This window comes from Babylonia areolata, chromosome 31, assembly GCF_041734735.1.
Source record: "Babylonia areolata isolate BAREFJ2019XMU chromosome 31, ASM4173473v1, whole genome shotgun sequence".
In the NCBI taxonomy this organism is placed as follows: Eukaryota; Metazoa; Mollusca; class Gastropoda; order Neogastropoda; family Buccinidae; genus Babylonia; species Babylonia areolata.
In genome coordinates, this window is record NC_134906.1 from 11,506,317 (window position 1) to 11,518,775 (window position 12,459).

Here is a 12,459-nt window from a genome sequence, read left to right on the forward strand (position 1 = left end):
CCCAAAAAAACATCAACTTTTGTAACAAATATTTCACCATGTTTCCAAGCCGCCCCCTGCCACCCACCTCGAGACACACACACGCAGTGCCGAAAGCCACCACAAACCACCAGCCAGCCAATCACAACACGCCATACTTTTCAGTCTCGCGACCACCACGGACTGTACTGGGCACAGGAAGGGATGGGGAGAAGGGAAGGGAAGGGAAGGGGAAAGACTGGACTGGACTGGACTGGACTGGACTTAAACCCCTCCCCAACTGCAATCGGCCCGTCTAGACTGCAGGTTCCCCCCTGTTGCTCCCTTTTACAGACCCCTCCAGTCGCCTTTACCTTCCCTTGCCTGTTTGCTCGGCAAATCAGGACTTTCGGACTATATACACTGATGGTTGGGAGGTGTGTGTGTGTGTGTGTGTGTGTGCGAGAGAAGAATCGGGTGGGGGGGGAAGGGGGGGGGAAGGAGGAGGGTTGTGGGAGAGGAGGGCAAAGGGAACGGAGGGGTGGGGGGGCGTAGGGAGGGCGGGTAAAAGAGATGCAAAAGATGCGGTCATGGTTTATCATTTAATATGAGCCATTGAAGCCATGGGCATTGGTTACTTTGCATAGGTAACGAGGAGGGGTGTATTGGTGGGTGGTGGGGTGGGGAAGCCGGGGAGGGAGAGGTTCTTCACGGGTGGTTGGATTTAGAGAAGGGTGGTGGTGGAAATTGGAGATGTGGTACAAGGGAGGAGAGGGGGGGGGGGAGAGAGAGAGAGAGAGAGAGAGAGAGAGAGAGAGAGAGAGAGACAGACAGACAGACAGACAGAGACAGAGAAACAGGCACAGACAAAGAGAGACAGAGCCAGAGAAAGACAGAGACAGAGACGTCGAAAAAAATCAGGTACTGAAAGACTGACGAACAGATAGAGACAGAGCCGACTGGAGGGAGACTGGCAAAGTCAACAACATCAACAAAAGAGACTGACAAAGAAGATGATACCGTGTGTGTGTGTGTGTGTGTGTGTGTGTGTGTGTGTGTGTGTGTGTGCGTGCGTGCGCCGGTGTGTGAGAGAGAGAGAGAGAGAGATGGTGACAGCGGGTGGGAATCACATCAGTCGACAGAGTGAGAAAGAAGGATGTTGAGCAGGACAGGAGATCTGGATGGCGAAGTGAACAACATCGGAAGTGGAGACAGAAAGACAAAATTTATAGACAAGATAGTAAGTTCAGCATATATCATACCCTCTGTTTGTTGTGTGTGTGTGTGTGTGTGTGTGTGTGTGTGTGTGTGTGTGTGTGTGATGGGGGAGAAAAGGCGAGGGAGAGAGGAGAGAGAGAGAGGGAGAGAGAGAGAGAGAGGGGGGGGGGGGGCGGGGGGTGTAGGGGGTTGATGGAGAGACAGACAGACAGACAAAACGAAGACGAGAAAAAGTCTGACTTTTAGATTCGAGACACAGACACCCAGACAGACAGATTGCGATACCAATATAAAGGGAGGTGGGGGCGGGAGTGAGGAGACAAACAAACAAGGTGACGAGAAACAGGAAGAGAGAGAGAGAGAGATCGGGGTGGGGGAAAGGAGGGGGGACTGCTTGTATTCAGAAGGGGGAAGGGAAGAATGGAGAATAGGAGGGGGGGAGGGAGAGAGAGAGGGAGGAGGGAGAGAGAATAGCAAAAGAGAGACAACAGAAGCAGCCAGGGAAGGTGGTGGCAGCATATGTCGACAATCTCTTACGTTTCTCTCCCCGCCGACTCGGCACAACTGGACCCCACCCACCACGCCCGCCACGGGGAGGGAAGGGGTGGGATGGATACCCCATTAACATTCTAACACCCGCGGTGTACACGGCTGTCAGATGACTTTTGACAGGTTTAATGGGCCGTCGTCATCATTAACGTCAGGCCTGGGCCTAGCGCGACCTACGCTGACAACTACTATACGACTTAAGTGCTTCGAAACCAGCAGTGGAGCTAGAGTTGTGTGGAAAATTGTTAAGCTAGCTGCTGTAAACCTTAGTTTTGATGTTGATGGTGGGGTTTTTGTGGGGTTTTTTTTCAATTCCTGAGGGAGAGACAAGATTTGTGTGTGTGTGTGTGTGTGTGTGTGTGTGTGTGTGTGTGTGTGGTGTGCGCGTGAGAGAGAGAGGGAGAGAGAGAAAGAGACAGACAGAGGAACAGAGACCACCCCCACGTCATCCCCCTTCCACATGACCAGACAACCATCTCCATCCCCTTCCTCATCCTAGACAACCCCCCCCCCCCTCTTCTTCCGACGCTTCACCCCTCCTCCTCCTCCACCCTCAAAGACGACCTCTCCCCACCACTACACCCCCATCCCCCCATCATCCCCCCCACCCCCCACCCAGATAAAGACCACACAAAAAATCGCAAGGTGAGCATATTATCTGACAGGCAGGACAGGTCGCAAAAACGAGGCAAACATGACACACGTGGTTCAAATCCCTCAATCCCTCCATCCCTACAGTATAACCGCTGTCGTGTTGACAGCCTGAACATACGAGTCAACAGACAAGTCACTACCCCTGCCGTCTTGGCCAGACTGATGACGGCAAGCTGTGAACAAGCTGCATGTTTGGTGCATATCTGTTATGCATGTGTGGGTGTATGTGTGAATGTGTGTCTTCATGTTTTACATTTGTTTGCTTATTTATCATCATTGTTGTCTTATTTATTTATTTATTTATTATTATTATTGTATTATTATTATCATTACTACTACCTTTTTTATATCATAATTATTATTTATTTATTTATGTAAGCTTATCTATTATTTATTCACCCTTTTTTTCTTTTTTCTTTTTCTCAAGGCCTGACTAAGCGCGTTGGGTTACGCTGCTGGTCAGGCATCTGCTTGGCAGATGTGGTGTAGCGTATATGGATTTGTCCGAACGCAGTGACGCCTCCTTGAACTACTGAAACTGACACTGAAACTGTGAACGTCTCAGACACCCACCACATAACAGGGTACCGACATGTTACAACAGGTGATGCCTACAACAGAGTCTACTGGGCCACTGGATTTCACTGATTTCCATCTCATGGCCCTGGGTCGGCGTCTGCCATACAAACCATCAGGGTGGATATAGAGACCGAGACCGAGACCCCCACCCCTCCCCCCTCCCACTCCCACAGAGTCGAACACTGTCAGCCAGTTAGCTGCAAACACAGAAATAGAAATACAGTGAGAACGAGGGTGGCCAGAAGAACATAGTATCAACAACTCCTTGTCCTGCAGGGTATACAGGTCTCCTCGCTTCACTGCGCGACAGGTCGAGTGCATTTTACAGACTGCCAGGTCAGGAAGACTGATTCAAAAACACAGTGCGTCTCGTAGGCAACAGTTCGAAAACTTCTGAAGACGTGCGCGCACACGTGTGTGTGTGTGTGTGTGTGTGTGTGTGTGTGTGTGTGTGTGTGTGTGTGCGTGCGTGCGTGCGTGTGTGCGTGCGTGCGTGCGTGTGTGTGTGTGTGTGCGATCGCGCGCGGCGGTTATGTGTATGTGTTTGCCAGCTCGCGCGCATGAGTCAGTGTGTTTGCGGGTGTATGGAGGGGAGTGTGTGCATGTGGGGGTTGCACAACTACATGTGCAATAATGATAATAATAATGTATTATTATTATCATCATTACTATTACTCACAGATTGACATAAGTTTACATTTGGGCCAACAGCAAAGTGAGAGCTGTATTATCAATGGTTTCTCCAGTCAATGGGAAACCTTTTACAGCTTAGTCTTTTGTGGAGGACTATGACTCTCAAACTAGGAGGCAAAATTGCACTGGCTCTTAGTGCTGCAGCCTTGTGGGCTAGTTGGCTTTTGGGAACCATCCCAACGCCGACTGTTCTAAAACCCTCTTGGCCGAGAGAGTGGGGATGTACTTGGGCAAGACACTCTCCATTATAATCAAATTCTAGCCCAAATAGTCGGAACAGCAGTTGCCTCCTCTGCTGTTCTGATGGTCATAGTCGGACACGACTGACTATCACACACACACACATACTATTACTATTATGGTTGTTGCGGTTGTTGTGGGCAGTGAACAGAAACACATAGACACCCCCATTCCCAACTGAACGTATACACACACACACACCTCCATGCACACCCGCACAGACACTTTCCACCCCCAATATCCACACACACAATTCTCCCAAACCAACTCTCTCCACCCTCACACACACACACACACCTCCACACCCACACAAACACCCCTCCCCACCCCCAACGTCCACACACACACTTCTCTCACACACACTCTCCACCCTCACTCACCCACCCACTCACTCTCTCTCCACACACACCCAAACACTCCACCCTCACACGCACTCATCCACCCACCCTCCCACCCACACTCCTCACACACACACTCCCCACCCTCCTACCCCCTCCCATACACACACACACTCACCTCCCACTCACACACCTCCACAAACACCCACCCACACACCCACACATACTCACCAGCAGGTCCAGACGCTTGAGCCACGGCCTGCAGGTCCCGAACAGCATGGTAGTCCCGCCTGCAGAGCAGCTTGGCGTCCGTCCGCATGTAGAACTCGTCCCCAGTGTCGAAGGGCTCGCCGCACAGCACGCACGAGAAGCACTTGAGGTGGTACACGTTGTCGTAGGCAGTTCGCACCACCTCGGTGGGGGGTAGAACCTCATTGCACCCCGCGCAGCCCGCCCCGAACAACCTGTCGTGGGGTGTGGGTGGGTGTGGGGAGCAGAGAGAAATATGATGGTTAATTATATTATTATTATTATATATTTTTAGAAACAAGATGTTGGCTTTGTTGTTGTTGTTCTTGTCTTGGTTGGGCAGACAGACGATGGTTTATTATCATTATTATTATTATCATTACTATCATTTTATTTGTTTGTTTTTGTTGTTGTTGTTTTTTGACTCACTTGTGTAAACAAAGTGAGTCTATGTTTTAACCCGGTGTTCGGTTGTCTCTGTGTGTGTCTGTGTGTCCATGGTAAACTTTAACATTGACATTTTCTCTGCAAATACTTTGTCAGTTGACACCAAATTTGGCATAAAAATAGGAAAAATTCAATTCTTTCCAGTCATCTTGTTTAAAACAATATTGCACCTCTGGGATGGGCACACAAAAAAATCAAATATGAAGCCTAATTATATGCAAACTGCATTTATTGTTATATTTATATTTTGTGTATTCTCTAAACTTGGCACTTTGATCTGATATTCTGACCCAACAACAAGAGCAGTCATTATTATCATTTTTTGTTCAAACACGAACTTCTTTTGCTAAGCATGGAAGTTTTAATTATTTTGCAAACGTTTTGGTGCAGATAGTAAAAAAGGGAAATTACTCTGTAATTAATGCTAGAGGACTTAATTTGCTTTAAAATGATCTTTCTCATCTTAAACATTACATTTTGAAATTATACTCAATACATAAGAAGCTTGGATTTTTTTTTAAAGTGTATCACAAGTGAGTGTTGAAGGCCTTGCCTTTCTTGTTTTATATAGAAACAAGATGTTAGTTTTCGTGTCGTTGTTGCTGTTGTTGTTGGGTAGAGAGAAATAGGATGTAATTTTGTTGTGGTGATGGTGGTGGTGGTGATGATGGTCACGACGACTGGGCAGAGAGAAAGGTGTTATTTTTGTTGTTGTCGTCGTTGTTGTTGTGGTTGGGCGGAGAGAAAGAAGATGCAGGTTTTGTTGTTGATGGACAGAGAAAGAGAAGTATGTTATTTTTGTTGTTGTTGTGTTGTAGTTGTGTTTGGGCAGAGAGACAGAAGACGTAAGTTTTGTTGTTGTTGTTGTTGGGCAGAGAGAAAGGATGTATTTATAAGTTTTGTGGTAGCTGTTCGCTTTTTTGGGCAGAGGGAAAGAATGTATTTATAAGTTTTGTGGTGGCTGTTCGCTTTTTTGGGCAGAGGGAAAGAATGTATTTATAAGTTTTGTGGTGGCTGTTCGCTTTTTTTGAGGGATAACCCCATCAGCTTGCCCCGCACGGCTGCCTGTGAGTAAGCTGAGAGAAAGATGTTACTTTTGTTGTTGCTGGTATTGTTGTTTAACTCTCTCCATACGAACGGCGAAAGAGACGACGTTAACAGCGTTTCACCCCAATTACCATCATCAAAATATTGCAAGCTGAAGGCTCTTATACTGAAGAGGTGAATGTTGACAAAGAATACCACAATTCTGACGACGGAAGCTAAAGGTTGGGTCATTGAGACACCCACTGGACATCCGAGGGGTCTGTGTAGAGGAGAAGAGAGGACTGGCCGTACTGAGTGAGTTATGTTGTTGTTTGAAGGATCTCCTCTCCGAACAAGAGAAACTAATCTTGATAGTGTGTGGGTGGGCGGGCAGTTAGAAAGATGTCAGTTTTGTTGTTGATGCTGTTGTTGATTGAGGGATCTCCTCTCCGCACGGCACACGGAGCAGCCAGTCCCGAACAGTTTGTGGGCGTGTGGGAAGAGATAGAAATGTTACTTACTGTTTATGAATGTTATTTGATACAACTGATAATATGGTTCATTAGCCGTCATGATAAAACTGAAGTGCAGCGTTGTGAGCACAGTATAAGCTTTAAGCTTGTTGGTGCTCTTTTGTCATTGATTGTAATCATGTGTACTGTTGAACAATTAAACTTTATTTAAACCAAATGTTAGAAATGTTGTTTCTATTGTTGTTGTTCTTGTTCCAGGGATAAGCTCTCTGCAGCCTGAGCAGCTAGCCCCCGAACGAACAGTCTGTTGGTGTGTGTACAGTTTCAGTTTCAGTTTCAGTAGCTCAAGGAGGCGTCACTGCGTTCGGACAAATCCATATACGCTACACCACATCTGCCAAGCAGATGCCTGACCAGCGGCGTAGCCCAACGCGCTTAGTCAGGCCTTGAGAAAAAAAAGGTTGATAAATAATAGATAAGCGTACATAAATAAGTAAATAAATACATAAATAGATAAATAAATAAATAATAATTATAATATGAAAAAGGTAGTAGTAATAATAATAATAAATAAATAAGACAACAATGATGATAAATAAGCAAATAAATGTAAAACATGAAGACACACATTCACACGTACACCCACACATGCATAACAGATATGCGCCAAACATGCAGTTTCACAGATATGAAAGCACAGTCAAATACACATAAACGTACATGAGCCCCAACACACGCGTAGCCTAGAAATGAGTGTGTGGAGGAGGGGGGTAGAGAAGGTGCAGGGTAATGTGTGTGTGTGTGTGTGTGTGTACACAGAGAAAGATGTCAGTTTTGTTACTGCTGTATTGTCGTTGTTGCCGTTGTTGTTCTGTTGTTGCTGCTGTTGAGGGGTCTGCATCAAGAGCGGCTAGCCCTCATACTCTGTGGGTGAGTGAGCGAGAGAAAGATGTTGTTGTTGTTGTTGCTGTTTTATTGTTGTTCTTGTTGGATCTGGTGCGAAAGCGCTTTGATTTGTCTCTGCACACGACGGGCGCAATAGCCGAATGGTTAAAGCGTTGGACTTTCAATCTGAAGGGCCCGGATTCGAATCATGGTGACGGCGCCTGGTGGGTAAAGGGTGGAGATTTTTATGATCTCCCAGGTCAACATATGTGCAGACCTGCCAGTGCCTGAACCCCATTCGTGTATATACGCAAGCAGAAGATCAAGTACGCACGTTAAACATCCTGTAATCCATGTCAGCGTTCGGTGGGTTATGGAAACAGGAACATACCCAGCATGCACACCCCCGAAAGCGGAGTATGGCTGCCTACATGGCAGGTTAAAAACGGTCATACACGTAAAAGCCCACTCGCGTATATACGAGTGAACGTGGGAGTTGCAGCCCACGAACGCAGAAGAAGAAGAAGAAGTCTCTGCACACGATTCAGCGCTATATAAATACCATTATTATTATTTTTTTTATTATCATTTATTTATTTCATCTCTGCATCAAGGGCAGCCCTCATACTCTATGGGTTGGAAGGCAGAGAGAAATATGTAAGTTCTGTTGCTGTTCTTTTAGGGATAACCTCTCCGCGCCCACAGCAGCCAGCCCCGCACAGTCTATGGGTGGGGGGCAGAGAGGAAGGAAGAAGATGCAAGTTTTGTTGTTGCTGTTGAAGAGGAAGGTGGTAGAATGATTCTGACTGCTTATCTGCCAATACAGTGTCCGTCAGTATCTGGGTTCGAATCCCGGTCTCGCCATTTTGCCCCCAGCTGACTGGAGAATCAAACTGAACGTGTAGTCATTCTGATGGGACGATAAACCCGAGGTCCCGTGTGCAGCACGCGCTTGGAGCACTGAAAAAGAACCCACGGCAAGACAAGTGTTGTCCACAGACAATTTTTTTAATCTGAAAACCCACTGACTCTGACTGGTACACGATATGCATGCACTCCAGTCCTAGGCACCCTGTGTAGTGCTGCTGGTCAGGCATCTGCCCAGCACACGTGGTGTGGCGTTTATCGAGTTGTACAAATGCAAAAACGTCTCCTGGAGTAACTGAAATTTTGTTGCTGTTGTTTGCTATTTTTATTCATGTGTTTCAAGTGGTGAAAAAAGGGGGTGGCGTTGCCCTGTGCTCTACTCGGGGAGAACAGCCAGAAATTCACATAAAAAAAAATCTGTTTTGATTATCAAAAAACCCAAAAAAAACCGACACAATGCATTGCAATACAGTACTATACAACACAATACCGAGTAAGTCTATCTAATGGCCCGGTGTCTGTGTATTTGTGTGTAGACGTCAATTGATACATACAAGTTTGCAGCCGCGATATAAATCAACAAGGTTTAAACTTCTATGGCCAACTACTGCAGATATCATCAGCACTCTTTTTATCATCCTATTCTATTAAAAAAAAAAAAAAAAAAGAAAAAAAAGATAATGTAACGGGGTAAAATGAAACATACTGTAAAAATGGGGGGGAGGGGGGGGAAGAGACTAGTGTGAGAGAGAAATACTTTCGTTAAAAAAAAAGGACATGAAAGAGATTTGGTACAGTAAACATTAAACCAGGCTCTGCTACACCAATATAAAATCAAGCCTAAACAGCACTGTGTGTGTGTGTGTGTGTGTGTGTGTGTGTGTGTGTGTGTGTGTGTGTGTGTGTGTGACGTTCACACGACATCAAATTACAGAAAAAGTATCGGAGAAGAACAAATTACTGAAGAATAATGGAAGAACAGTTTCGATTTTTTTTCTCTCCTCAAGAACTAAACAGAAAACCTGCACTTTTCCCTTTTCTTCTTTTTCTATCAATTGTTTCTACCACACCCTCTTTTTCTGTCTCATTTCGTGATTACGTCTTTGTTAAGCGGTCCATTATGTGATCCAACTACTTATCCAGTAGGAAATAAAAAGAGATACATTACATATCCCTTGAATGTCAGATTGTCAGGTTTTCTTGTACAGTCAATCTGATAATCGTAACTCTCGGAAACGATGCTGTACTTTTCAAAACTCTGAAGATCTGAACCTAACTCCCCCCCCCTCCCTCCCTCATCCCCCCCCGCCCCCCTCGTCAGCTGAAGGGATGTCATAGGAAATAAAGCGTCAGTAAAATACTAACATATGTATACAATAACACATTGAAATTAACACGCTGAAAACAGCGTCAATACGTTTAAAACAAAAAGCGTTTATTTTGTTGTGAACGACGTAAGAACATGTTCAAGTTATTTCCATTATCACATTTTAATCTATTTAATACAAAAGCATTATTACGTATTGTAAATAATGCACTAAAAAAGCGTAAATATGGTAAACAAAACGATTATCATTGTGAACGACGCAAGAACATGCTCGTTACCAACATTATTTTAACTGATTATATCCGTCTCTCAAGAATCACAAATCATACATCTCTCCCTCTCTCAAAAGAATCCAGATCTCTCTCTCTGAAATCTTAATTCTTGAATAAAAACTTTGAGTTCTCTCTGTCCCCGTCCGTCTTGGACTCTCCCCGTCTGTCTGTCTGTCTCTCACAAATCTTAATCCTTGAATAAGATAGTTTTGAGTTTTGAGTTTCTCTCCCTCTCTCTCTCTCTCAAATCTTAACCCTTGAATATAATCGTTTTGATCTCTCTCTCTCTCTCTTTCTATCTCTACCCCAGCTCTCTCTGTGTGTCTCTCTAAAATCTTAATCATTGAATATAATCGTTTTGATCTCTCTCTCTCTCTCTTTCTATCTCTACCCCAGCTCTCTCTGTGTGTCTCTCTAAAATCTTAATCATTGAATATAATCATTTTTTTAGTTCTCTCTCTCTCTCTCTCTCTCTCTCTCTTAAGAATCACAAACATTCAAACTAACCTGAAATCTTCCCCACCCATGTGTACAGTGGCGAACGAGACATCAGACAAGGAGGGTGTGGGGGTGCAGAACAAAGACACTGTACACGTCCACCCCCCTGACAACCACCCACAAAAGCCACAGTCATGCGAGAAGACACCGGGGAAAAAACAAACAAAAAAAAACAAAAACCTACACACGACTCCACACTTACTTTTGATGTCCACCGAAGAACATTTCTACGCTCCGACGACCACCCTCAAAGTGACCCCCCCGGCCTCTTCGGGACCCCGCAAACAACACCGACTTCTCACGCACGTCACAAACACTCTGTCACATGCATGTGTGTAAACTGTCAAGAACCCCACACACGCTGACCGACCACCCGCGCGCGTCGCGCATATCTGCATGATACTACAGCTACTACTACTACTACTACTACTCAGTACTACAACGTCGCATCAGCAACTCATACGCGCGCGCATGTACTGCACGTACATATACACCGTGTCACGGACATGTTGACAACGGAAGCTTTGTGCGTGGCGGGGGAAGCTGGCGACGGAGTTAGCGGGGCGGTAGTGACGCCACGGTACGAACATCCGGTCACAAACATGTCCACCAACTCCTGTCGGGTGTTCTGTCATATTAAAGGGAGAAACTGAGTGCGGGGAGTGGGTTTTGCAGGGAAGTGGGAGGGGGATGGGGGGTGAGGGGGGGCGAGATCCGAGGCATTCACTTTGACACGCACGTCGCGGCCTGTTCGACCTATGGGGGGGTGTGGGGTCGGCCTGGGTCGGGTCGGGTCGGGTCGACTGACCGACTTCCTGACCTGGCACCAGCATTATACTAGTTATGCTAATCAGGGATTTCTCCCTCTCTATTGGGCTCACAAACCTGCGAGTAGCTGGGCTTTTTGCTGCGGTGGTTTCTTTATGAGAAATGTGTCTGAATTTGGGGGAGAAGGGAGTTAGGGGAGGGGCGGGGGGTCGGGGGGGGGGGGGTGGGGGGGGGGGTGGGGTTAAACCGACGTCTTCTGAACCATATTTACCACCCATGACTTCTCTAAAACTTCGTCTATACATCAAAGGAGATGGTTTTGAGAGTCTGACGATCTTGTTTTGTCAAAGACGTTTGCAATTTATTACCTACTTAACTTTATTCGTTTGATTCTATTGTACTTTAACGATAGTTCTACATTATTCTTCTGTTTTTGGTGTTGTTTTTTTATGTGTGAGGACACTATTTACATTTTCCCCATATATAACAGTAAACAAAGTGATAAGTTTTCTATTAGGTCAATGAAACTGTTAACCGTTAATATAAAAAAAACAAACAAAAAACCCAAACAAAACCAAAAAAAAACAACAACTAATTTTCATATTGCGATTAAGAAACGACGAACCAATGTATAATGGAAATCAGTGCGTGGCGAGAGAGAGAGAGAGAGAGAGAGAGAGAGAGAGAGAGAGAACTCACCACTACTTTCTACAGAAAGCGTAAGAATTAATCATACTATAATTTTGGTGACGTGCCCAGACTAGGCACTCCCTCTCTGAAAATGACTGTCTAGACATTTCCTTCTCTTAACAAATCAAGACCTGTCTCCACCAAATATTATCACACAACGAACATATTGGCAGATTAGTCTAATTCTATCAAAGTTCTTCAATTTCCGAGCGTTGATCTTTTAAAGATTTATAAATCGGCTCAATGTAAATCAAACCTCCAGTGTCTGATACGATTGAGATGCTACACAGTAGGAACGACATGTCACACATGCAGATATGTAATTCTCATCAGTCAAAAACATCTCCGCGGCTTTAAAGAAACGAATCAATATGTATGTCAGTAGGGTTTGGCTGCTATCATCTGATGTGCTGGCCACAGACGAACTAACAACTGAGTCATTTATCACCGTTGACACCTTCAACACCCAGCGGTGTCACTATGGCAACAAATCATGGCGTGCATGAAAGGGGAGACGATTCGAACAAAAACGTGGCAGCATTGACTTGGACAGGACAGACAGAGGTGGTGTGTTTCATTTCTCGTTCGTTCCACATCATGACACTGCATTATCTTATTTCCCTTCGAGAACAGCAGGTGTGCCTTAGTGCAGCGTTCACCATCCGCCAAATCAAATCAAATCAAACAGGCATTTATCACATGATTTGCTTTTAGCACGTCATATGCTG

General features: G+C 45.4%; 1 protein-coding gene across 1 annotated transcript in view; it reads right to left on the minus strand.

Annotated features, from left to right (window-relative positions):
• Positions 1 to 12,459, minus strand: part of LOC143275784 (LIM/homeobox protein Lhx3-like) — a 45,296-nt gene that overhangs the window by 10,178 nt on the left and 22,659 nt on the right. The window contains exon 4 of the mRNA XM_076580062.1: positions 4,461 to 4,693. Coding sequence (XP_076436177.1) covers positions 4,461 to 4,693 — 233 coding nt within the window. The remainder of the gene's footprint in view (positions 1 to 4,460; positions 4,694 to 12,459) is intronic.